Here is a 26,003-nt window from a genome sequence, read left to right on the forward strand (position 1 = left end):
GTTGCCGCATCTCATCATCCGGTCAGTTGGCGCAACGTACCGATCGACCGATCGGACGCCACCAAACAAACAAACACAGGAAGAGCTCGCTCATCAGCGGACCACGTACGCACGCATCGACCGCTCATGATTGCCTTATCGTCTACGAACAAGTACGGACACCTCATAAACCCTCTTTATTCTTTCCCCCAAGAAAAAACGAACTAAAGAACGCGAAAAGGAAACCATACAGCCCCACCCACATCTTGTCTCTCTGCGCTCCATCAGAGAAAGTTCAAAACAAAACCCCATCAGGCGGCCTGTCTCGCGAGATAGGGGACACGTTGGCGTAAGCCCGAACATGGCCAAGGGAGGCCCGAATAAACTAGCATATCGCGCCCCGACGGAACCGAGCCCGCCATAACGTCATGTCGCTCCACGTACCGCGACGCCGCACATGGCGACGAGAGAGCCCTGAGAGCCAGGCTGGGCGGCCGGGGCCAGGGTCCGTGGAGCATACTGCACTAGTAGTACGCACACAGGGATCTCGTTTCAAAGCGTGCGAATTCCGTGTCAGATGGAGGAATCTAGCGAGGGATCCACCGGGAATCAGCCAGCGGCCAGGGTGCGGGAGGGAGGGGTGCTCCGTTGTGTGTGTGTGGTGATCTGAATCATCTGGTGGTCGTAGGGCGAAGTTTTAGGGCGCCACAATGGCCAGTGGGTCGATCGATGGGGACGAGTTTAAATTAGATTATCCGGGGAACCCCATCTAGGTCAATGTTTTTGACAGGCGGCGCATGCAACGGACAAAATAATTGTAGTGTTCTGGTCAGTTAATTAGGTCTGTTATGATCGGTTAGACCCTGGCATGCATGTTTGGACCGTGGAAATTTCATTTGGTCCGTGAATAACTATCTCTGTTAAATGGTTTTCTTTTAAATCCCAGTCGCCCAAAAGTTCAAAAGCCTTAAATTACTCTCTTTAATTGTACTTTTGAAAATAGCTCACACTATTTCGCGATGGCACCCGAGACTTCTCGAGCTCTTGTTCGATTCATGACATCTCGATATAATTTGTCGTGGTGGGCTGCGAAGTAGAGTCAGATCCAATGGACACGAGAGACAATGACCTCCTCCAAGAGAAGGTTAGGGCATGCAAGATGAAGCTATAGTCGATCGGCTAGAAGTGCCAGTAAAATTAAAGACAGATACGATGTGACCTCATTGGAGAGGTTAATTAGGGATCGATGTCGGGGTTCTCAACGCCGTTGGAGAAGAAACATTCTCACTAGCACGGCATTGAGGGATGGCTGGTCAGGGGAGGAGTTAGGAGGCCAACAGGGGCTGAACACCCTGACAAATATGTTCCAAAGAATGAGCGGTATTATCGAGTTTTTTAAAATAAAAACGCTAATACTTGTATCTCATTTCATCCCCAATCCTAAATGCTCTTTCTTTTCCCCCTTTGACTAAATCCTAGATTTGCCCCTATGGATGGTAGGGATGGTCAAATTGGTGGCGGCAATGGATTATTAAGACGATCCGGTACTAGCTCCCGACGACCATGGTTATGCTTGGCAAAGATCAACAATGGACCACAATGTGTACACTATGAAACGGACCCCAATCTATGGTGTTTGACAAATCCAATACTTAACTATCAAGAGTGCCATTGTAAAATATCAGCACTTCTTTTTATTTCTCAAAGACTTACTAGGATGGCATAATGTGCATAGTTTGGAAATTTCAATCGTATTCCTAGTTTATTTTATACTTTGATAATATGTGCATCCTATGCCACCGATCATGGGGGGTCTGAATCCACTTGTCAGTGACATATATTGGGGTGTATAGCACATATAATTGTTGGCAAATCTTTAATCAAATATGACGTGGAACATATATAATTCCCTCTGGTGTCTTTTTGTTGAAATCAATAATTGTCATGGAAAACAATTTCATGCACTTGAGCGCATTTTCCGGCATTTGTACGTCCTCACGGCTCAACTTGAGCGCATCAATGTGGGACGTATTTTTACCCGACTTGTCACATGGTCTCAATTCGGCTCACTTCCCTCTCTCCGTCTCTCGGCTGTGTGCGCTTGGCCCTTTCCTTTTTTGGCACTTCCATGAGCCCTCTTTTCTTCCTCGCGTCACTGGCATTCAGAGCATGCACGAACCCATACCTTTTCTTGAGAAGCGGGCCTCACGAGAACCCCAGGGATTGACACGGTGGCCACCATGTTCCCGGAGGATGGATCACGACGTGTCAATTACTCAATTATAGGTAAAACCACTCCATGTCGATGGCAATACCGCTTTCTGTGAAAAGGGACCAAATTAGTCAATTTTGGTAATTAAAGGACGTGTCATTTTACTTAGACTTCGATTATTTGGCCTATTCTTGTCTCATGTACTCTCCATACGGATGGCCTCATACCTCACATTTAAGTGACAAGACATCGCAAATATTCAAAGTGCAAAGTAAAATATGAAAAAGGATAAATTTGTCATTAAATTAAGGACAAAATATCTAGACACCAAAAACTGTCCAATTTTGATATTTGAAGCACGAAATATCTAGAATAGGCCAATATTTTTCTCTCAGGTGACAGACACACCAAGCCAAGTACAGCTGGTTCTTGTTAGACGATCCGAGTGACACACGACAAATACGGTATGTTCATGCATGTACAAGGTTACAGCTAGCCTTACAGGGTTTAACAAACCAAGGCATGCATTCTTTAGCGTCACATCGATCTGCCTGACCGATAGCTACTTAGATATCTCGTAACCCCTAGCACTACAGTACAGATCATACAACGTACGGGAGATCGCTTTGATCATCACCAGGGCCGGGTGTACAACACGGAGCTAGCTAGCCTTCAATGGTGGATAGATTGGCCGGTCGAGGCTGTTCTTCAGATCCTCACCGCCATCATATTGGAGCCGGTGGCCTCCTGGCGAGACCGCTGCGCACCGTGCGGGGACTTCTCCTTGCATCCGCGGTCTTCAGGGCCCGTCTTCACGTCGGAGGCGCCTCCTTTATTTCCTGGAATGCCATACTTGTGTTTCCCAGCTTGATCCTGCACCGGTCTTACCTTCACACCTCGTATCAGCTGGTGGCATACAGATGTAGGTTGAGGTTAGCTACTGCATATGCAGAGACAATTAAAATACACAGCAAGAAGAAGGATCGATGCATGCTACTAAATGATAAATCATCCAAAAATAAAGAGTGTGGCTAGCTTGCAGATGAATTATGACTCATGGTAAGAAAATTAAGTGTCTTGAGTGAAGTTATGAACATTACATATCTTCCCTTGACATCAGAGTAAATCACGATGAAATCACCCTCCTGCAGCTCGTTGGAGCGGACAAAATCCCCTGCAAGTTTCATGTAAATTAAAGCTGGTTTGTGAACACGAAGAGAAGCTACTTGATATTGATCAGGATCGGGTGATCCTTCGATTCTCTTCCTCTCACCAGTGTTTTCCAGGAGATACATTCTGCTCTTGTTGTTAGGCCAAAACCTGCATTCATGGGAATCAATTCATTGCATCAGAAATCTGTTATCATTCCCGCAAAAAGAAAGCAATCAGTTATGATGCATGCATGTAGAGAAAAACTAGTACTGCACGCTTCGTATTATATAATAGAACAAAGATGGAAAATAAGTGTCACAAACATAGGTCACCAGATCATGTATAAGATAAATTAGTATGTGCATACTGTTAAATTAGTACGTAGCGCAAATTAACCAATACAGAGAAAATCCATCTTTCTGCATGCACTTGTTTTGCAGTCACGTAGATGGAGCACTATGAATGCATGCTACTATTTGGCTCCCAGATTCCCATCATATTCATATGACCCACTTGCCCAATTGGGAAAGGAACATGCGTGTCCCCCACAGCAATGCAGTACTCATGTCATTTACTATATCTGGCCCATTGGTATATATACTAACCCCGCTGCTAATTAACAAAGGGCAAATACACCGGAGTAGTACTTTTTTTTTTGCGAGGAACAAATACAATACTGCTGATATAAAAAACAGACACGATTATGTGTGCGGATTTATGAAGTTCCAAAAACAAAACGAGTGGGAGGATTTATGCATGCAGTTAATTTATCGATCCCAAATCGGCAGTAGCACTCTGCAGTAGCACAGCTTACCGGTACCGCATGTTCCAGACCCGAGAAGTCCCGATATCCTCCATGGGGATGGAGATGCCGTCCCTCGTCTTGAGCTCCGGCAGGTGAGTCTCCGCTTCCTTCTGAAACGGAAGAAGAAGACACTCTTTAGTACGAACAGATCAAGAGAAAGAGATTGAAAAGGATTGATTCATACAAAAATGCCAATTAATCAGCTGGCCCTCCCTTCTTTATTAATTTTGCGGAGAAAAAGGTCTTGTTAATTTAATCGGGGGGAATTAAACGATAGCAAAGTATTGCAAGTGGATCGACATGCGCATGCGCGCACGGCCGGATCGATCGATCGAGCTAGTTATACATTTACAAGTTGATTGCATGGATCATGGAACGACGGAGATCGAAGAAGGGGTTGCCTCACTTTGGGGAGCACGATGCGGCCGAGGCTCCCGACGTCGCTCTGCTTCAGCACCTTCTGCAGCAGGAACCGCAGGTTCTTGTCTGCTGCCGGCTTATTATTCGCGCCCTGCGAGCAATTTGCACGGAAAAACGAACGTCGTTGAGATGCAAATCATGCAACCCGTATACGAGTAGCTAGTACAGGCAAAACCCACACACGCAGTACGCCACGCGCGGATCCCTGTCGCCGGACAGCGATGTGCATGCCCTCGAGCGAGAAGAAATCGCGTGTGATTCTATGCGTGCGGGAGGGATGTCGATCTAGACATGTCAAGTGTTCGTGCATGCATGCACCTGCCGCTTCTCCGAGGCCGCCGGTGTCGCGCCGGCGTCCGGCGCCGAGGGTTTCTGCTGCTTGGGCTTCGAGGAAGAGCTGGGCTTCGACGGTGGGTTCTGGGCCTGGGCCTGGACGGGGACCTGCTGGCAGCCCGGTGGGGATGACCAGAGTCCCCATGCACCGGACGGCGGCGGCGTGAGCGTGACCGGCGCCGAGTGCTCTTGTGGTGGTTGTGGAACGATTTGGATCTGGCCCAGATTCAGCTGCTGGCTCCGCTGGTGCTGCAGGGAGGACGACAGGCGCCGCTGCCTCGCCATCCGCCTCTTCCGGGCCTCCTTGGTCGCCGATGGCTCCGTCCCGCCGGCCGCGCGCTGTGGGCACATCGGCATGGCGAATCCGGGGGCGAACGGCTGAAGCATCGGGTACGAATTGCCCGTGGGGGCGCCGCCAGGGAACGCGTACTGCTGCGGCCAGACCAAGGGCACGCTGTTGTTCCCCGATCCAGCCGATCCGCTCATCGGCGCCGTCTGCATGTCTGTCGCAGCCGCCGGCGGGGAGAACGGCTGGCTGCTCACGACCACGCTGCTCGTGCTGCAGCTCTGCTGGAAAGGGTACGGCCCGGTAGCAGCAGTAGTAGTACTAGTCGTGTTCGGGTAGATCGCCGTCTGCGTCTCGCCGCCGTAGGCAGATGGGGGCGTGAAGGCGGCTTGCTGGTAGGGCATCGTCCAGGATGTGCCTTCAGGAGCGGCGGCAGGGAACTCGTAGCCGGGGTTGGCGCCCGGGCTTGGGAGCTGGTGGTGGTGGTGGTGGCTGCCATGTGGGCCCGCCGGTGAGGCGTCCATCTCCATGGAGGCGTCGACGCGTAGCCGCTTCTTCTGGAGATGGTGGTTCTGGACCCAGGTGAGGATGAGCTTGAGCAGCTGCATGGTGCCCTGCCGCCCGCCGCCGAGCCGCGCCGCCGCGGCCTCGATGGTGGACCGCTTCAGCCGGATGCTGCGGAGGTCCTCGGCCGAGATGCAGTCCCGGTTGTTGGTCAGCCACTCCATGAAGAACCGCGGCAGGTCCTCCGCCGCCCCGCCGCCAGAAGCCACGAAGCCCTCTCCTCCACCAGAAGCCGCGGCCGCCGCTTTCCCGGCGGCCCTGCAGCCGGCGTCCGCGGCGTGGCGCGCGGGCGGCTTGTGGTCGTCGGACATGGCGTCCGCGTCCTCTAGCATCATGCCGACGTCGTCGGGGAACAGCGGCTCGTCCTCCCAGCTGGGCACGGAGAGCGACGCGAAGTCGAGCAGCTGGTCGAGGTCGGCGAGCGCATCGATCCCGTCCTCCGCCGCCGCGTGCTGCTCGCCGCCGCCCCTTGTCGCTGCGGCGGTGAAGGCGCTGGAGGAGTTGGAGGAGGAGGACGACGAGAAGGTGGAGCTCGAAGGGGAGGAGAGGCACGGGAAATCCGGTAGAGACGGGAAAGTGTCGTCGGCGAAGAGGAAGTCGTCCTCCCCCGGCGGGATCTCCCCCGCCGGGGCCTTCCCCGGCCAAGCCCCGCCTCCGTGCTTCTGCTGCGAGTGCGGCGGCGGCGGCGAGCCGGCGGAGGCGTCCATGCAAAGCGACAGAGATGGATTGGGAGAGAGAGGAGGGAGATGGGAGATGTGTTGTGTTTGTTGTTGTATGCCTTTGTGGTGGTATTGCGGCGTTTGTGTCTCTGTGTGTAGTTGTGGGGGTGGGTGCAGTTACTGAGACGATGAACAGTGGAAGCAGGAGGTGGAAGGGAGAGGGAAGAGCGAGATGCGGCAACGGGCCACACGTGGCGGCTGCTGGGGGCTGTGGGAAGCGCTCCACCGCCCACGCCAGCCTCTGCTCGGCGACCCTGCTTTACATCCCCTGCTCACGCTCCCCTTATCACGCTGTTCGTGGGTCCACCTGTTCCCTGCGCCCACAGTGTCAGCGATTAGGTGCATATTTCAGCAGGTGGGGCTTCTCTCTGAACGGTGCTGCTCGATGACAGCGGGGCCTTCTGACGCGAGCCCACAAGTCAGTTTCAAGTCCCGGAGGCGCCTAGTGGGGGGGAAGACTTCGGCGCGTGGTAATTTGACCCGCTCGCGCAACTCCGCGAAGAAACGGAAGGCGAGAGAGCGTGTGCAGTCCTCGGTGCATGACGTTGCCCAAACGCGTGTGGGAGCCCACTCGTCATCGAGCCCGTTTTGACGAACCCCGCGTGCGTCTAGCATTTCGTCCCCGCAGGATGTCCGTGTCGCCGGGGCGCCGACTGGGCGCGGCGTGCTGGGTCCCTTTCGCGCCGTCGGATCGTGCCTCCTTCGAGATCGGACGGACGGAAAGCTTCCGGTTCGAACCTCGGGGTTGTCTGGGTACAAGGAGGAGTCGCTAGTTCCTCTGCGCGCACGCTTGGAACCTACACGAACGGTGCTCTATCAGTGACGTGCATGTGGGCCGCATGCGGTCAGGGTGACGTGGTGGTCTGTGATTGGCTCTTGGAGGTGGCGTGTATGAACCCGTTGGCCCATGCAGCGGCCAGCTCAACCGTAGCCGGGAAATGCATCTACTCGGTGTGGGCGTTGCGTGTGGACGGAGCATTTGCCTTGTCTTATTCGTGGGAAGGTTGTTGCGGTGGTAGTAGAATAATCTTTTTTTATTATTCTGAGAATTCCTGAATTTTTGTTTAAATATATGTTGATTTAATGTTTTGTCACGTGAATGATAAGAGTGACGAAATGCTAGAACCGATATATAGGTATAGCTTGTGCTTTTGACGTTTTGTGCTAGCTTTTTCAGTTCGATGATATAGCCTTTCTTTATACTGAGATATAGTAGTGAGATATTGGCGTGGTCATCCTTGTTTGAAGTTAAGTTTTCACTTGCGCGAAAGTCCTAGGATGTCATATAGAATGGCTAGAATATGCAATGGAAGGGAGAGCAGAACTATATGTTTTTTTACATTACCATCGTATTAAATTTTAACTTTGTACTTTTTTTCCGGTGAAACTTTGGATCATATGAATTTGTTTATAAGTTATATCGTTTCTACATGTGAATTAGTTGTGTGTAAATCTCATTTACATTTATCATTGAATTAGTCGTGTGTTCAAAACATTTAACTCTACATACTACTTATTTAATTTCTTATGTATGTAATCTTGAAATGTAAATGAATCGCATTAATGAAATAGTAATGCAGAGTATACATTTAAGATGTAATTGATGTATTGATAAGAGAGAGACAAATGTTCCACGTGGAAGGTCTGTCTAGCGTCATGGACTCATTCAAATATGTAAAATCGCATAGACTTTCTATCATTCTTCTCTACATGCAATGTGCTAAGTTGTTGTGCATAGACTTGGGCATACCACATGCAACAAGTTGGGCTTCGCAAAGCTTGGTACTAAAATTTCCAAACTTTAGGCCCAACACGAGGCTTGAAAAAAATCAATTTTCAACATTCTTACATCTTTTTGTGATAAAAAAAAGGGGTATTGCACTATTTCTTTGAATAAAATACAATGTTGCAATTGTTATGTTTATGGGGCTTCCGGGCCGGGCCGCTCGTGCCAAAGTGTTGTTATGATCATGCTTGCAAGCAATAATTCAAGGGGTTCAGATGAGAATCACTGACAATCAATAATTGTGACTTCACAAGAGAGTACATAGTTAGTGTAATCCGTCAATGCAGAGTTTTGAAACTTTCCTACTCTCTCAATTTCACAAAGAATGGCACGCACGCATTTTAAGATTTTACTTTGACCAATAATTAGACTAATGGTTTGAGATTTATGTGTTATAAAAATTATATCATTGGATTCGTATTTCAAAAACATTTCCAACGATATAAAATTTATAACGTATAATCTACATGCAATTGGTCTAATCATTGGTCAAAGTTCGACCTCGAAAAGTGTGGGCGTCATTCTTTGTGAAAAGGAGGGAGCATGTCGTTGTGCCATCACCATCTAGAATACATTGAAGATATGCTTCAAGTTAGATACACAACTTCCATAATTATAGGATTATCTAATAAATATATTTTCATTGAAGAAAAATCTTATCACATGGTGTCTTAGTTGCTTCACGTGTTATAATTTGCAATGGACAAATCTACAATTTTTATGTATCTTTATATTAAAACCGCACCACATTTTATGGCACGTCATAATACAAAACTACAAAGAGCAACAAATGTAGTGACGTGAAGACAGGTACGATGGTCCGACCTCTTTACCTGCCAACAACTTATGTTAGGACGTGCATCAATGCTACTCCATCCGTTTCAAAATATAAGACGTATTTAATTTTTTTTGACCAAGAATTTCTCCATCAACATTTGACTTACGTGATACAAATCATAATCGCAAGTTAGTATTTTCTTCAACATAAATACAAATGATATCAATTTTATTTTTAAAAATATGCATATTACTGTAATAGACTAACAGTTGGAGGCTCAGTAAAAAAAATGAAATACGTCTTATATTTTGGAATGTGACATGCAAAGAGTCTTGGCCCTTGTAATCCATGTGGCAAACCTAAACTCTCCGGTCAAACTTTCAATATGGTCACAACTTTACTTCAGGGTCTTTGTTGTTCGCAAACAAATCCACAGTACAAAATGCATTTGACAGTTTCAATACTCAACAACAGACCATTCAAGTAAGCATATGTTGGCAAATATTCTTTCAGAGATGGCAGAAATCTAGCAATGGTTGTGTGCGTCCAACAATGCATAGATCGGCAGGCTCGTCCTTCCCCTCGGGAAAAAGAAATGTCTAGCTAAGCACGTGGTGGCCAGCTGAGCCGTTGGATCAGCCGAAACGAAACTGGCAAAGCAGGCCGATGAGCAGTAGTCGCCGGGAAGCCGAAGGCAGCACCACCGAGCGACCGCGACGACGCAACAGCACAACAGCAGAACCTTGGAAAATAAGAAAAAAGAGTTAATGGTCGGACTAGAGAGAGACCGGCCACGAGGGCAGCAGCAGCAGGCACCAAAAAAAGGCTAGGAAGAAGAGGTAGGCGAATCGAGGCCCAAAAACATTTGGGGGCCGAGCGGAAGCGCGAATCCCCCCGAATCCCCTCCCCCGATCCCAATTCCGAATCGCCAGATCTCGCCCCTCCTCCGGGCTCGGTCGAATCGGCGGCCGGCCGGCGGTTCGAGGAGATCTCGCCGAGATTTGGGTTGGGTTGGGTTGGTGGGAGTAGTAGCCGGGTGGCCCATGGCGTCGGCGCCGGCGCCTTCGTCATCCTCCACCGCCGTCGCGTCGTCGCGCGAGGCGAGCCGCCAGGCCGGGAAGAAAGCGGTAGGTTTATTGCTGCCCGTTGGCTTGGGGAAAATATAACGTAGCTTGTCGGTTACCCTCGATGACTACTCAACACCATTTTGGCCTGAACATGCCTGATGCCATAGGAAAATTCGAGGTGTCCCATTGCTTAGCAAGTTATCATTGCACCAGTACTTCAATCAATCGTTTTAGCTCAATGTATACAGAAGCCAAATGGCACATCAATTTGAAATTATTGAAATTTAGCTATGCTAGTTAGATCCATCAACTTATTTTGAATGCTAATTCAGCACAATCTCAAGTAGAGGTTGGCTCTAGAATGATATTGTTCAGTTTTCTGACCCAGCTGGAGGAGTTCCGTAAGAAGAAGAAGAAGGCGGCGAAGAAGGCTGCCCCCGTTGCTGACCAGGCAACACCGGCTGTTTCCACTGTAGTGGATACCCCCCTGCCAAATGCCAATAATTTAAGCGCAGGAGCGGGGCTGGTGTCTGATGTAGACTCAAGCATAGCAAGCACATCATCTGTGCCATCTGCTTCCTATGATAATGGTCCAATAAGTTCTTCGAGAGGCACGGAATATCCGTCAAATACTCCTGTTGTTGTGAATGCATCAGCTAGTGTTAGTAACGTTGGTCTGCCGCAAGATGCTTTTGGCGATGGAGGGAGTAAGTTCTATGGGAACTTGAGCTTCTCTGATCTAGTTAATGGGCATCATGAGGATTGGAGAGGCAATGCTACCCGTAATAGGGTAGAGTTCAGTCCTGACAAGGATGCCCCTTTAACATCTAAACCAAGTGCATTTGGAAACACTAACAGTGGTTCCCATCCAGCCGAGGTCTTGTCGAATTGGGGAAGAAATTCTTCACTGAGTCAAGTACACGGTACTGAACAATCTAGTTTATATTCATCCAGCAGCCTTTTTGGGAAGTCTGAAAGAACTTACTCTCAGGATTACTCCCCAGAAAATGATATCTTTGGCCGGTTACGAGGTAAATTGGAGGCTTTATTTTTCATATGCGTTGGTTGCAGTGTCTGATGACTACCATAACTATGCATATATCTTGTTTTTACCGTCTTGCAGCTACCTCTAAAGATTCTTTCCAAGTAGACCACTCTGCATATGCCAGCAACCGGGAGTATGGCAGTTCCTTTGATAGTTCTAAAACCGCCGTTGGTGCAGACCATGATACAAATATTGGAATGCTTGGGAATGCATCAGGTTCCACACCTGCTAATTTTGATAAAGAGGATCCTTTTCTGTCTACTGCTTATCCAACTACACACAGTCGATCTCGGCCATCTTTTCTTGATTCTATTGGAGTACAAAGAGCTCCTCCATCACAAGTCCCGTATGCGGAACCTTCAAAAGCTAACAATACGCTCTTCAGCAATTCAAACTCTGAGAGTTCTTCCTTTCAGCAGCCAAATCAACAATCCACACAAAGCAATGGTGTAGATAATTCTGTTAGACCAGGGAGACAAGAATATCATAACGAAAAGGAGCCATACGACACTTCCAAAGATGAACAAAGTCTGCAGCATGGTAATCACATGTTCCAAAATTTCACAACTCATGATAAAGACGACGGTTTTGCAACACTAGAGCAGGTGATTCATGCTTATCTGTTTTGTTATCTGCTCTTTCCTCTTCTTTTTGTGAGGATTATTGCTTTCCTTTGGATATGAAATATTCATATATGGATAGAGTTGTCCTAGCAAAATTGTAGAATGGACACTATATAAAGAACTTTGTTTGTATATACAGAACATCAGTTTTACTTAATGTTTGATTTTATGCCAGCCACACAAGAAGCAGTATGATAACTAAATAAAGTGTTGGTATAGTTGCTGTTTGTAAGGAACCCAAAAGTTGCACAACATATTATCTTCCCATTGATGTTTTGTCCAGAAGGTTATCTTAACACATATGCTTTGCTCCTTAGATGCTATCACTTCTTTGTTTGTGTCCTGTTGTATCATCACTGTTTCTCGTTGTATTTCCTTAGTCCAGAATTATGGGTAATGCTCATGTGCTGTGATAGGATACCCAAATTTTGTCACGAGACGTGCTAGATTCAATGGAATTAACAACCTCAATCTTGGATACTTTTTGGCACATATGTTGTTTAGTGTAAAAGTTTTTGCTGTGCATATCATTGTGAGCATAGTCACTTGATGATTGTCCACTACATAGAGTCCTTTGCAATTAGCATGCATTTTTATTTATTTATGCCCATCAACCTAGGGCTCATAGCTGTTTTGGTTTGACTGCCAGCTCATCGAGGATTTGACAACAGAGAAGTTCTCCTTACAAAGGACTTTAGAGAAATCTCAAGAACTAGCGCAAACTTTGGCCACAGATAACTCTGCTTTAACAGACAAGTTCAACCAACAGGTATGTATGTTCTCAAAAGTTCACGAAGATGTCATTTATGATTGCACCATAACAGTGAAATGTTTTCACACCATAATAGTAACAGAAAAATGGAAATGTTATCATAATTTAGCTATCTGATAGGACACTAAACTTAATGTCAGAATTTGAGTTTTGCAGTCCCCATTGCTCTGCCTCGTTCAAATATTTAAAATTAAAATAGCACACCATGCCAGCAAAGTGATTGCCTACTAATTTACATCTACTATATAACGGATTGCAAATGTAGTTTGATTCACATTCTTTTAGTATAGAGTATTTTTACAAAACCTAGCTGTAAAAATATGGGAGATGTACTGATACTAATCGTTTATTTTCATTTTTAATTGTGGATTGATGCATTATTATTTTCAATTTCCAAACATCAGGCACATGTTATCAGCCAGTTGACATCCGACATAGAGAGGTTGCAGGATGAAATTCAAGCTCAACTGGTCAGGATTCATCCGTCATTCCTAGCATTTGATATCTGTGAATACTTAAAATCATGCCCATGTTTAAGATTTTGTAGTCTAACTTCCTGGCATGCCGGTGTTTTGGTGTTCTGTGTTTTTAGTAGTCGAGTATGTACTTATGGCCTAGTATTTGAACAACTGATTTGTTTAAAAGAGAAATTTGGTTCCATCAAGAGTGGAAAGACAGATCTCAACTAAAATTGTGACGAATGTACGGATGTGGTCCTGAGGATCTAGGTGAATGATTGAAAGTTTTCAACATTTGAAACATTGATACATGAATCTAGTTCATAAGAGCACACATTAATCAATAGTTTCCACACATGATGCACGATATGCTTGGATTTTGGTGTCTAGCAGGGAGAGATGCTTCAGTATGCTGATGAACCATTATGATATTAGGATCACAATTGCTAGCTTCGAATGTCTTGTCACTAGACATATGAGGTTGTGTTTGCTTTATTTGACTGTTTGACGAGGTCTCTGGTCGTGCAAGTGTCATCTATGTGCTGAATGCTTGTAATCTGTCAATATGAAGTCAGTTATGCATTTATGATATTGTCTTCTCTTCCCCTTCGAATTTTGAAAGTTTCACTTACTACATTGTAAGAATCCTTTATTATTTTCTTTCTAATTCTATTTGTACACCAGCTGGCGCTTGAGTCTATCAGAACAGAATATGGTAACGCCCAACTAGAATGCAATGCTGCGGATGAGAGGGGGAAAGTACTTGCAGCAGAAGTCATTCTGTTGGAAGATAAGGTGCCTTGTTATGTCCTTGATTTCCTGCACATCAGCAAATTAATCTGCAAATCAACCTCTCTTCTAAGGAAGATACTAAGGTTGATGCTGTTTGAGAACAGCTGTCTAGAGTATGCTATTCCCCTACCAGATATATTGTGGGAGCGAATTCCAGTATATCTAATATTGTATCAAATATCCATCCACCTGCAGCGCATGGCATAAACCTGTAATCTGCAAGTCTTGGGATTTGAATAGCTAGGTTCATCGCATCTTATTAACGGGTACACAGCATTGTCTGCTAGCTGTGGAAATGTTTGCTAGTATGGCAGGCATATGCTTTGTTGTCTCATTATACTTGCTTAATCTTATTTTCATGAAGTTTTGTTCTAGCCCCTGAAATCACTGCTTGTCAGTTTAATATATATGTCTCTTTTTGTAGGCTCTTAAACTGAGGTCAAATGAATTAAAACTTGAAAAGGAAGTGCAGGGTTTAAATTCAGAGATTTCTTCATACAGGTGAGGTTGTGAGCTAACTTTGCTAATCCGCATGCTGCAATTTTATGAATGCACCTTCTTTCAAGGATACAGACTGGTGGATTTCTCCTGTTTTTCATCGTGACCTAAAGAATATAACATGGCTGCTTGAATGTTCATGGTGTTATCTAAGTTCTTGAAATTGCTATGAGAATAAAGATGAGAATCATATGTTAACTTACCAAAGCATGGCATTAGTTGACTGACCATTGAGCTGCCTCTTTTCCTTCTCGTTTTTCTTTTACTATACACAGGCGCAAAGTTTCTAGTCTAGAGAAGGAGCGTCAGCATCTTCAATCTACTGTGGAGGCTCTTCAAGAAGGTATATTGATGTTTGCAGTAATTTAACACATACAAGCGCGCGCACACACGCACACATTTCCACTGAACTTTTCCGTTTTGGTCAATCCTAGTAGATCACCAAATATTTTGTGTATTTTAGTCTCATACACCCTTGTGTTACTTTATTTCAATCTCTTATAATGAAAACTAAAACTAGGTATGTATGTGCTCGAAAGAAGAAATGTCCGATGCATGCAATTGTCTCAACATCATTTGACTTTACTGTGCATACATTTGGACAGAAAAGAAGCTCCTATATTCTAAGTTGAGGAACATTCCTATGACTGAGAAGGTAGATGTCATCCAGAAACCTCCAGATGACAAAAAAGATGCATCAACCGCGACAGAGGATTTAGGTGTGATACTATACTCCACATCTTTGTTTCTCCATCTCATCTATGTTGACTTATTTTCTGCTTGACGGCAAATATGTTTTTTTATTCAGATACAGGAGAAAGCAGCTCTTCAGAAACAATGACTACCATTGACACACTACAAGAAGCAGAAACTTCTGTTTTGCAAGCCAATAATATGTACGATTTTCCTTCCTTTGGAGAGGTGTCTTCTAGCATTCCAGTCGACCAGCTTAGAATGATAGACAACATCAACTCCTTGATGTCGGAGGTAATCTCTTTGATGTCCCAGAATCTCAAGTGTTTAGTGCTAAGTTCTCGCATCAATCAATTGTTACTCAACAACCTTGAGTAACTTGGTTTTGGTCCAAATTGTTTACCTTTCTTATGATAACATCTTTCACATTGCAGTTAGCGGTGGAGAGAGAAGAGCTGATGCGAGCTCTGAGAATTGAGTCATCAAATTGCTCCAAGCTAAAGGTATTGTTCATATCTTACATGCACATTTTGTTTCCTTCTGTCCGAAGTTCTTCCTACCAATATTGATGAGATGCCTGTACTTTATGAGATAATTATGCCCTAACCTGTATAGTTAAGCTCGATATACTTGTGCACCAGCCTTGCGGTTGGAAATCTTTTTTGTTTTATTTTTGTTATGGTGTGAACTAATGCAAGTTATTTGTTTTATCTTGCAGGAGTTGAACAAGGATCTAACACACAAGCTGGAGATTCAGACACAGAGGCTTGAGCTATTGACTTCTCAAAGGATGGCTAATGAGAATGGCCTTGCAAGACAAATCGACACGCGCTCCATCGATGATGCAACATTGTATGCTGATGAAGGAGATGAGGTAAAGCATCTAACAGCAGAGCTGATAGTGGATCCTACAGAAGAAAATCTTTAAAGCTTTCTTTTGTGCTTTGACCTTGACCATTTAGTAGAAAGAAGGTCACAGTGTCAATCTAATAACATGCATTATAGGTGTTTGATTAACTTTATCAACTCATCATTAGCTTCTATGAAGTGCATTTTCATGTTACATCAGAATCACCTGAACAGTTTTGACACATGATACCTATCCAGGTTGTTGATCGTGTGCTTGGCTGGATAATGAAGCTCTTCCCTGGAGGGCCAAAGCGTCGCACCAGTAAACTCCTCTAGTGGAACTGAAGTTTTAGTATACCACAATGTTTCTTCATTTATATATTTTTGTTTTGCCCGGTTTTGGTGATAGCATTATGAGAAGTTGTATATTGGAGCCATTGGATGTAACCATTCTTTTTTACAGAAAATGAAAGGAAAATGTTGGAGCTACACCATTGTATCGACAGTAAACCGAATAGCCTCCAAGAATCATTTGCACCCCCTATCTTATATTTTGTCTTCATGGGTTGGGGGGTGGATATGTAAAAGCTGTAATGCAGTAATTGTTCAAATTTCTTTTATTTCATGTCTTTTTTTCTGTTTTACTTCGTTCATCTTTGCATCTGATATGCCCTCAAGGATCTGGGTACACACGGAAGTTTTAACAATGGCAAGAGAGCTGCAGATATTCATTGCCAGACAAAAGAAGCTGAACATATGTCTGAAACCGTATCCTGAAAAGGCCGGTTACAGAAGCATAGAACGGTTATCCAAATCGAGAAACTAATACCACTGCAAAAATATTTGATCATAAGCAAATTGGATTTCTGCATAATCATATATTAGTAACATTCGTACCATCCAGCCTAACAAGTGACAAAAGGCTACCAAAAATTATTGAAACAAACTGACCAACGGTCGTCTTTATAGTTTCGATGTAATCACCCAAAATCTCGACCAACCTAAGACTAACCAATCTGCTGCAAAAACAGGCTTCGGTTATATATTCAACAAATTGATTGCTGATGGGTGATTACATATTCAATATTCACTTGTATCTAATGTAGTGCTTCAATGAGCAAACAGAAAAGGACAGAAAAAGCAACACAAGCTGACTACTTCCTGTTGTGGGTAGGAACGCTGAGATAGAACTTTGTGTTCCTGAAATCATCAAGAAGTGGATTGTATCCATCTTTTGTCTTTGTCTTCAGTGGCAACCCAAACTCCTCCATGAAGGCAGCAGAATCAAGCTGAATGATAAATGTCAAATAACAACATAAATGCCAGATAACAACATTTTCCCTCCATTTCTTTTTACGAGATGTTCTAGCTTTGTCGTAAGTCAAACTTTTTAAAGTGTGACAACGTGTATAGAGGAAATCTACCAACATCTACAATTCTAATTAGTTATACTAAATCCGCCATGATATACACAAAATTGCACTTATAAAAAGGAACGGATGGAGTACTTTTCAGTACCAAAGTTAGTCAGAGATGTTCACAAAATTGTAATTCATCACAAAATGAACTGTGCCGCTTTGGGTGTTAAACTTACTATGATTGTTCTCCTACTCTTCACTGGTTTAAATGCACCACGATTCTTCTGCTCTTTTGAAAAACCAGAGCAGTGATGGTCGATCTGCTCCAAAAGCCAGAAATCTGTTGGGAAGAAGATATCTGCATCCCCCTGGCAGAGTGGAAAATGACATAATCAAGTTTACTGGGTCATATGCAACACAAAATATTTGTCACTAAAAACACCAAATTACCTCAGACTGGTTTGCTATTTTCAATTCTTTAAATCTTTTTTTTTTCAAGAAGGCTTGCACAGCTAAGATGAATAGATTGTCTGCCTATGACATAATAGCTCATGATCTAATGCACGAATAGAACGAAAATGGTAGCCCTGCAAACCTGCGCATCAAGATAGTTGCGATGATCCAAAGTTTTCCCATCCTTCTACAAGAAGAAAACAAGATCAATGAGACATCTGGAAGCGAGCCTGTGATCTTCATATCAACATAAGCTGGTGATTGCATATTTGCATGATCAACACAGAAGGAAACCAACATTCAAGAACTAAAAAAACATGGTTTGTCCCATTCTCAGGAAATATTATCAACACCACAGCCTTGTTGGAGAAATGCACCAAATAGTCAGAAAAGCTAAAGCATTTACACACTTGATAGAGTAATAAACTAATAATCATAATAAATCAGGGTCACCTTTGAAGAAACCAATGGAGCTCTATCACCAGGTATGCTAACATCAGGAAGATAGCTGAAGTCCGAAGCAATAAGGGACATGCTTGGCAAAGCTTGGTGTAAAGTATCCAGTAGTTTCTGCATATAGGAAGAAAGATGTACCCTCAATTGTACAACAGTAATTTATCATCTAACTAAGCGGGAGTGTATCCGAAATACATACCAAGCATCCAGTTGGTAACCAAGCTCTCCGAGGCTTCGGGAATACTTTTGAGAAGATCCCTTTTGCAGCAAATGATAGTTTTTCTCTCAAAGATGGGTTCTGTTCATTCATGTTGACAATCTCGACGCAGCGGGAAACTAATGGGTCTTGTAATGGTTTGTAAACCTCAGAGACTTGTGAACTTTCTTAAGGAAAATGCAAGAAAAACTTATTAAAGCAAGAGATGAAGAGATGGATTAGCTAGATAGTTTCCTATAGGAACACAAAAGAGGTTCATTCTTGATAAGAGTGAGCATACAATATTAATTAGTAAAAATAACTAGCCAGAAGCACAAGGACGATGCTGAATTGCTGATGTTCTAGAAGGAAAAAGGAGGCAACCTTCAACGTCAACCAAAATTATAATCAAAATAAATCAAGTAAAAATCACGGTGCCATGAGAGCAGTGTAAAAGAATACGGAACCTTCTATAAAAGAATTTTTTCCCCAGTTCCTTCTGAAAACGAGAAATACCTTAGCATACAACTATATTTTTCACCTACATGAACAATGATCACTGTATATTACACTGAATTAATGAGTAGCTAAATAATTAAGCTTAGTGAACGAGAATTCAGTAAAATAAAATGGTTTGGTAAGAGAATTGTTTAAAATATGTAAAACAGAAGGCATCATAATTCATAATTTTCATAAGTTCATTATTTTATCATGTTTTCCCGAGTCTATGGATCTGACTGAACTCACTCCCGACATAAACGGTGGATCGAAGAGCCTAACAAAGCGAGAGAGAAAAATACTTTGGATCATGTTTCCCAAGTGTAGGGATCCACACCAATGAATATATGAGTAAAATAAAAGGTGCTTCAAAGCTAAATCTGCAAGCCATCTGAACGTTGAAACACATAAAATTACAAACCTGCCGTTTACTTTTTCAATCCACACTTCCATCCATGGAGAGACCTGATCTGGTGAATAGACAAGGTCATGAGGTAGATTGTCAAGTACCTGACATTCCACCAAAAGAAAGTTACTAGTGGAAGCGTGGAACTGCTGCAGGGATATCTCCCTTAAAGTATGATTGCAAGACTAAATGTCTATATGATTAGCTTAGATTTGTTAGAACCAGGATATATTAGCAATGCAAATAATATATAAGTCAATTACCATCAGTCAGTAGTTCCAAGTATGGTAATAATACAATGGCCTGTCCGACATGGCTTGTAAAATTAGTACAGAGGACCCTATTTTCGACTGTTAACTTCTTTTTTGCGATATCATGTCCAAATAGATATATAGTGATGGTACATGAATTGAGAGAAGAATATGTTTGTCTCAATGCGATGATGTGCAAAACGTTTGTGAATTCTTGGAAAAAGTAGTTTATGTCTGCTGCAATCTTGGAAAACATCTCACACATTAAAAAGTTCATTACAGTTACAATCACCACAGCTATAGAGCATGTAAACATAAATGTCGCTATGAATGCTGCTGACTCTGCTGTATCATACTGGTGATGCCATTATTGCAATTGATATTTTGTTTCTTGGACTAAGCAAATCCAAAAAATACATACCTCAAGCATCAACACCCAACATGGTTGGGGATCCTTGAGACCTGCAAAGGAAAACAGGAAGATTGAAATGCAAATCCAAATCCAATCATTTCAAAGGTATTAGTAATTAATAGATATTGAAACCTGAGACTAAATGGTGGATATGTGAAATTGGGATGAAGGTATTAGGTATAAGTAAAAAGTCAGTTATCCCACAATTATTGTATTGGAGCAATCAGTGTAGCATCAACATATGTCTAGGTACTATATATAGTAGAATATGAGCTATTCGTGGCTGGAAACAGTGCAAGATGGCCAATCAAAACTCAGGTAATTGATTTGAGACAATAATTATTGTAGGAAGTTCCAACAACAATAGCTTGGCACAAGAAGCCAGCTTACCCCATCCAGCTCTGTCAGTTGCATCACGATGCTCCACCGTAAACTTTGACAAATGGCTCTGTACTTCACCGACAGTTTCCAACTGCTTTTCAGCAAGTGAGGAGCTAATTTCTACTGAGCTAGCAAATGAAGATAAAAGGAAGATCAAAAGCATATTCGATCACATAAAAGAAAAATGATTTGATGGTGAACACAAGGCAGCATGATTGCATGAAGAGTAATCAGTATTATGAACGTTACTATGACATACGCACACACCACCTTGTTCTGCCTTACCAAACAAATAGGAATTATGAACAACTTTAAGTAGGCCAAATAACATGAAAACAGAGCTGCTTACATGTATTTCATATTATTGTAGACTTTTGGCGGGGCATTTAACATCATGTAATCAAGTACACACTTTGCACATGTCCCAGATCCACCACCGATTTCATATATCTGGCCGGTACAGAAATCCGTTTCATATATGGTAGGGTGAAAAATCAAATCAATATGATAATGTGCCATGATAGGACGAAGCCCACAAGTGAGTTTGGAGCTTCGTCAACCAGAGTGCGCAGCTATACGGCAAGAAAATAAATATTACGAGCGCACCTTCAATGGGGTTGAAAGATTAGCTGTACGCAGGATTGATGCAGCTATTGCATAGGCATACCATGGCTGCACCAGAGAAGCAAAACATGCTTCAACAGCTAAACTGGAAAGGAACATGAAACATTTTCTTTAACAGCCCAAGCATAAGAATGTACCTTAAAAAGCTCCACTGGAGTAAACCAAGCGATATCATGCTTCTTGTACAGCTTATCAAGATGCTTCATGTATGCACTCCTCCCTGCGTGATACAACACCAAGTTATTTGCGTCTACAAATAAATGTCCTAGATATTAACACAGCACCGCAGAGAGTCAGCGTCGAGCAAACATCGTGCAGTTTAGCATCAGGAAAGAACAACCAAGACCCAAATGGTTCGACAAGTTTGAGTAAAAACAACTATCCCAGTCGGATCACACACGCCTACAACGTATTCGTGGAAATGCCTCCACGAAAAACAACTGAAGAACCGGCGTTATCTGATTCGCACAATGCCGGAACACCACAAGACCAAACTCGGCACACCACATTAAATCTACTCCGAGAAGCTGAATACAGAAAAGGGGCAGGAGGAGAGACAGCACAGGCAGTCCGAGAATCCGAGAGTACCCTCGAGCTGGTGGAAGCGGATGCTGGAGTCGAGCACGCCCACGGGCCCCGACCGCTTGGAGAAGTAGCCGTGGCTGGGGTCGTACAACGCGGACCTCACGAAATCGCGCACCTGCGAGTGAAGCTCCCCTGTGGTTTACTTCCATCAAAGTAGCCGGTACAGAGGGATCTCAGAGTGATCAGAAATGCCTCGGTGTTTACCAGAACGGGCTTGTCGCCGGCGACGATGCCCGACGAGAACAGCGCAGCGGGGGCCCACCGCGATATCAGCGCCGCACGCCGGAGCGCCGGGACTACCAGGTACGCCGGCGACATGGCGGAGTGTGTCACGTTGCGGCGGCGGCGGCGGCACGAGGTTCTGGACCTCAACAAAAAAAAAAATGAGAGGTGGACCTCAACAAATAGAAACAGAATACTTTCTGGGCCTAGAACCAGAGTGCGGCTCGGGTGTTTCGGGCTTTTGGCAGAGCCCGACCGAGTCGGCCCCGTCATGCCCCGTCTCCCATGCTCCCAGCGTGTTTAGCAAGTTTTGGGGAAGAGAGAGTTTAGTGTGGGAATTGAAAAGAAAAGTTGATTTTCAGAAGAGGATTATCACCTTCATACACCTAGAAAGGTCTAAACATGTCAGGTGCATTTTTTGAATGGATAACAAGATGATTTATTCACAAGGAAATGGTTTCCCTAACTTTGGATAATGCATCTGCAGATGAAGTAGTTGTAACTGATGTTCTTGCTGATATATAAAAAAAAACCTTAGTATGTGATGGCTTGTTCTTTCCTGTTAGATGTGCTTGTCAAATGCTAAATCTGGTTGCTAGAGATGGTTTGAAAGAAATTTCCGCCGCTGTTTGGAGTATGCGAACATTTGTAATGATCGTTAAGTGCTCTCCCCCGCAGTGGAAGGATTTTATTAAATATGCAGCTCAATGTGGGTTGGATACGAAGCGTGGTATTGCACCTGATGTTCGCACGAGTGGCATTCAACCTAGCTAATGCTGAAAGGTGTCATTTATCATTAAAAAAAAAGCTTTTGAAAGGCCTCACAATCTTGACAAGAAAAGGTATGCATGATTATTACCATCGGAGGATAACTGGAACATGGCGGAAACACTTTGTAAATGCTTTAAGAGGTCCAATGATGTTACAGAATTGTTGTCGGGTACTTCATATCCAACTGCCTACTCATTTTACCAAAGCTTTGCATAAGTTAAGGCTTTAATCACTGAGAAGTGTAGTAGTGAAAATGAGACCATTATCAAAATGGCACACTCTATGTATATAAAGTTTAAGACGTACTCCCTCTGTTCCTAATTAATTGGCGCCAGGAATTTCGCAAAAAAATCTTGCTATTTTCCGAAATTGACCTGCAGTCCACGTTCTACCAGAACTCTTGCAAAAAAAGAACGCTGTAGTTTTTCGAAATCAACGCGCAGTCCACGTTCAATTGAAGATGTGTACTGCAGTTTGATTTCGTAAATTAATAGTTTTTTTTTGCAAAATGACCGGCGCCAATTAATTGAAAACGGAGGGAGTATTAGAAGAAGTCAAATGTTGCTCTAGCCGTAGCTTACTTTCTGGACCCTACTTATAGGAAGAGGGCAGTAGGATATTTAAAAAAGGTTTATGGGACAGCGCTATATCATGCTAAAGTGGAATTGAAGAGTTCACCATTGTTGTCAAGCAAATATATGCGGAACATGCTGCCGCCTCACCAAAAGACGAAAAACCCAACTCTAGTGTCAACTTGAAGCAAGTGCAGATGCATGTCGAAACGGAAGAAGAGTTTGATTTTCAAAAATATTTGTATGAATCAAACAACATGGTCGGTGATGGTGATACAACTGACTTGGATAAATACATGTCGAAGTATATTTAGTTCTATGTTGGATAATTTCGACTTCTTATCTTCATGGAGAACTAATGCAAGAAGATATCCTGTCCTTTCTCTACTTGCTCATGATGACTTCGCAATACAAGCATCAACAGTTGCTTTTAGTGCTGATGGTCGTGTTATTGATTCATTAGGTAGTCGTGGAAGCAGTAATATGTAGGAGTACCAAAGATCGGGCTGCTGCATCTCGAAAAGGTAGTTTCTCAATAGTTTTCTTGCTATGTTAGTATGTGTTTGATTAAGGTCATGTGAACTTTTATTAGCATGTGTGGTTGTAGCTGCTGTAGCAGTATGTCATGTTTTCGTTACGTTGTTTATTAAGGTGTGGTGTTTATTTTTCTTGTATTAAACATTTATTTTTGTCCGCATCCGGTCCGCCGCCGTTCCGTTTCCGGAATTATTGGCCATATTCCATATTTGTTTCCGCATCCGTATCGAGTTCGCACCGCTTTTGAAAGCGACAAAAAGTATGAATGATATGGTATAACCATTATCCGTCCGAATCCGATTCGGTTTCACCCCTAGGCGAAATTTTGAAACTGGTCTTTGAGAAAAAAGTACCAATTCTCCTCTCCTCCAACAAATTACCGGCTCCCCTAAGGAAGAGACATGCGGGAGTTTCACCTCTTAATTTCCCTTTTCCTTCGCCTCTAAACTCACAAGACCCCCAATAAAACAATAGACAAGTTTAAGGCATCTCCGGATGTTCATACGTGGGATTGTCTCTTAAGATTCCATGTCAATATTTTTCATATGCGGTACGTAATTAATGAGGAGACCGTCTCTTATGCTATCAATGGTCATTTTTCATGCAAAACAATACAAAGACATTATATTTCTCCATAAAATCATTTAATAGGTATTATTTTAGATACAACAGTAAAGGACAATGCATTGGAAAGATGAATTTTTAGCATTTATTTATTGAGGGCTAAGGGACAGCTAGCTCAGAAATTATGCAGTGAGAGGGTATATCCTTTTAAATTCAAATTCTTCTCTCTAATTACCTCCAACCAAACAACAGCTCTAATCCGCAGGGTGTCATTGGCCCCCGTTGGCCCGTTGTCTCTTAAGACGCTCTCGCTCGAAGACGTGCAGTCTATATAAGTAAGGAAACCCGTAGGCTTCCTGCACCGAAAGATCAAGAGCAAAAAGCTGCGAGGACAGCAGAGACAGACAAAAAGAGAGAGAGAGAGAGGGGAATGGCTAGCCCCGTCACCGACCTCCAGAAGCGTAGACAGTCGTTCGCGGCTCGCAAGGTGGGGGTGATAGAGAAGGCGCAGGAGATGGGGGCGAAGACCAACGCGCCCACGGCTGTGGTCGTCTCGGGCGGCGGCGGCCAGCTGGGCCCCGACGTGGGGTACTGGCCGTCGAAGGAGGCGGCGACGGCGGCGGCCAAGCAGGTCCGCGCGCTCCCGGACCAGGCCCGGACCAAGTCCACGCACGGCCACACCAGCCACCTCGCGGCCCTACGGGACGCGCGGAGGGCCCATCGGGCGGCGGCGCAGGAGGGCGGCGGCGGCGGCATCTCCGGCTCGCGCGCGCTCGAGCGTATGCCCGGCGCCGCAATCCTCAAGCTGCGCTCGCGCGTTGGCGCGTCCCGGGAGGCCACGGATGGGAAGATCTGGGCGCTGCAGCAGCCTCAGAACGACGAGGGCGTGGCGGAGAACTTCGTGGCGGGCGACGCGTGGATGAGGCAGCTGCTGGAGGATCTCAAGGAGAAACCCTGGCGCGCCGACGCGCCGTACAACGCCGAGATCGAGTACATCAACGTGTGCGGGTTCGTGATGGAGCGTGATGCCTACGACTTCATCCGCTTCGACCTCGGGATGCCTCTGCCCGACCTCTACCCCGAGTCGACGGACTACGACGCGGATATGCGGTTGTGATCGTGGGATGACTCTTCCTTCCCGGAGAGCGCGCCGCCGCCGCCGTACCCCAAGTAAGATGCGTGCTGGTCGGAGAACGGGTGACAAGGCGATTTCGCCCAAATTGTGTCTCCTGTTTTTGTATTTTGGAAGACGATAGCTTCGTGGGGTCCTTCCGTCCTTATCGCCGCAGCCGTCATGCTGAGCTCCGCGCTACTGGGCAAGCGACGGTACTTGCCATGAATGAAGGCTACAAATGTACTTGTGGAATGGATATTGTAGACCAATGAGATGCACTGCTATGAACCCCAAACTTATTGTGTTCTGTCTGTCCTATTGGAGTTTAGGTCGAATATATCTACAGGTTGGATTACAATTGGACTTGGAGTTAACAGTAGGTTAAGTGTTGTAGTCGAATATGTGTAATCGTAGATGAAGTTTATATGGTTAGAAACGAGATTGTGAATGACAGTCTAACCTCGTGCATAAGGATAAGAGATCTCAATTTGGTGGGTGCGGCATCATGGAGCTGTGTTGAACGTGTAATTAGAGCCCAAAGGAGGATTTCACTCGGTGTTGGTGGAGGGGCTATGGCGTAGATGCACAAATAGCCGAAGCGTATCTTGACGAGCGAAAAGCGAGAAGGATGTATCCGAACTGGTACTTGGTTTGTCTAGGGCATGCGTGGGAGTTGTCATCGGTCAAAAGCGATTGATGGTTTCCACTAACAAAGAGATTAAGTCGAGACACCACATGCTTGTCGTGGTAATGGTGGAGTGTGGTGCGCAAA

The 26,003-nt window shown here is 44.4% G+C and overlaps 3 protein-coding genes across 4 annotated transcripts; 1 reads left to right on the forward strand and 2 right to left on the reverse strand.

Moving 5' to 3' along the window:
• Positions 1 to 2,783: 2,783 nt before the first annotated feature.
• Positions 2,784 to 6,458, reverse strand: LOC100840416 (B3 domain-containing protein VP1). The gene is made up of 6 exons (XM_010234420.2): positions 4,887 to 6,458; positions 4,555 to 4,659; positions 4,158 to 4,255; positions 3,465 to 3,511; positions 3,292 to 3,365; positions 2,784 to 3,097 (listed from the first exon to the last, which is right to left on the reverse strand). Exons 1-6 carry the CDS (start codon positions 6,456 to 6,458, stop codon positions 2,900 to 2,902), a joined length of 2,094 nt encoding a protein of 697 aa, XP_010232722.1. The 3' UTR covers positions 2,784 to 2,899.
• Positions 6,459 to 9,759: 3,301 nt separating this feature from the next.
• On the forward strand, positions 9,760 to 16,460 carry LOC100833159 (protein BLISTER). Of its 2 annotated transcripts, XM_003564848.4 has the most exons (13): positions 10,078 to 10,161; positions 10,490 to 11,132; positions 11,225 to 11,751; positions 12,419 to 12,538; positions 12,946 to 13,011; positions 13,684 to 13,794; positions 14,216 to 14,292; positions 14,565 to 14,632; positions 14,895 to 15,008; positions 15,098 to 15,276; positions 15,417 to 15,485; positions 15,701 to 15,856; positions 16,090 to 16,460. In XM_003564848.4, exons 1-13 carry the CDS (start codon positions 10,078 to 10,080, stop codon positions 16,165 to 16,167), a joined length of 2,292 nt encoding a protein of 763 aa, XP_003564896.1. In that variant the 3' UTR covers positions 16,168 to 16,460. The 2 variants fall into 2 exon arrangements, with proteins under 2 accessions (XP_024314925.1, XP_003564896.1); XM_024459157.1 differs by lacking the exon at positions 13,684 to 13,794 and having other exon boundaries at positions 9,760 to 10,161; positions 16,090 to 16,319.
• Positions 16,461 to 16,673: 213 nt separating this feature from the next.
• On the reverse strand, positions 16,674 to 21,842 carry LOC100833473. Its single transcript, XM_003564849.4, has 13 exons — positions 21,656 to 21,842; positions 21,455 to 21,566; positions 21,004 to 21,086; positions 20,849 to 20,914; positions 20,592 to 20,692; positions 20,252 to 20,370; positions 19,871 to 19,911; positions 19,214 to 19,302; positions 18,298 to 18,478; positions 18,096 to 18,212; positions 17,785 to 17,829; positions 17,426 to 17,557; positions 16,674 to 17,120 (listed from the first exon to the last, which is right to left on the reverse strand). Exons 1-13 carry the CDS (start codon positions 21,767 to 21,769, stop codon positions 16,986 to 16,988), a joined length of 1,335 nt encoding a protein of 444 aa, XP_003564897.1. The 5' UTR covers positions 21,770 to 21,842; the 3' UTR covers positions 16,674 to 16,985.
• Between the last annotated feature and the right edge of the window lie 4,161 nt (positions 21,843 to 26,003).

The sequence above is a fragment of the Brachypodium distachyon genome, chromosome 2, assembly GCF_000005505.3.
Source record: "Brachypodium distachyon strain Bd21 chromosome 2, Brachypodium_distachyon_v3.0, whole genome shotgun sequence".
NCBI classification, from domain to species: Eukaryota; Viridiplantae; Streptophyta; class Magnoliopsida; order Poales; family Poaceae; genus Brachypodium; species Brachypodium distachyon.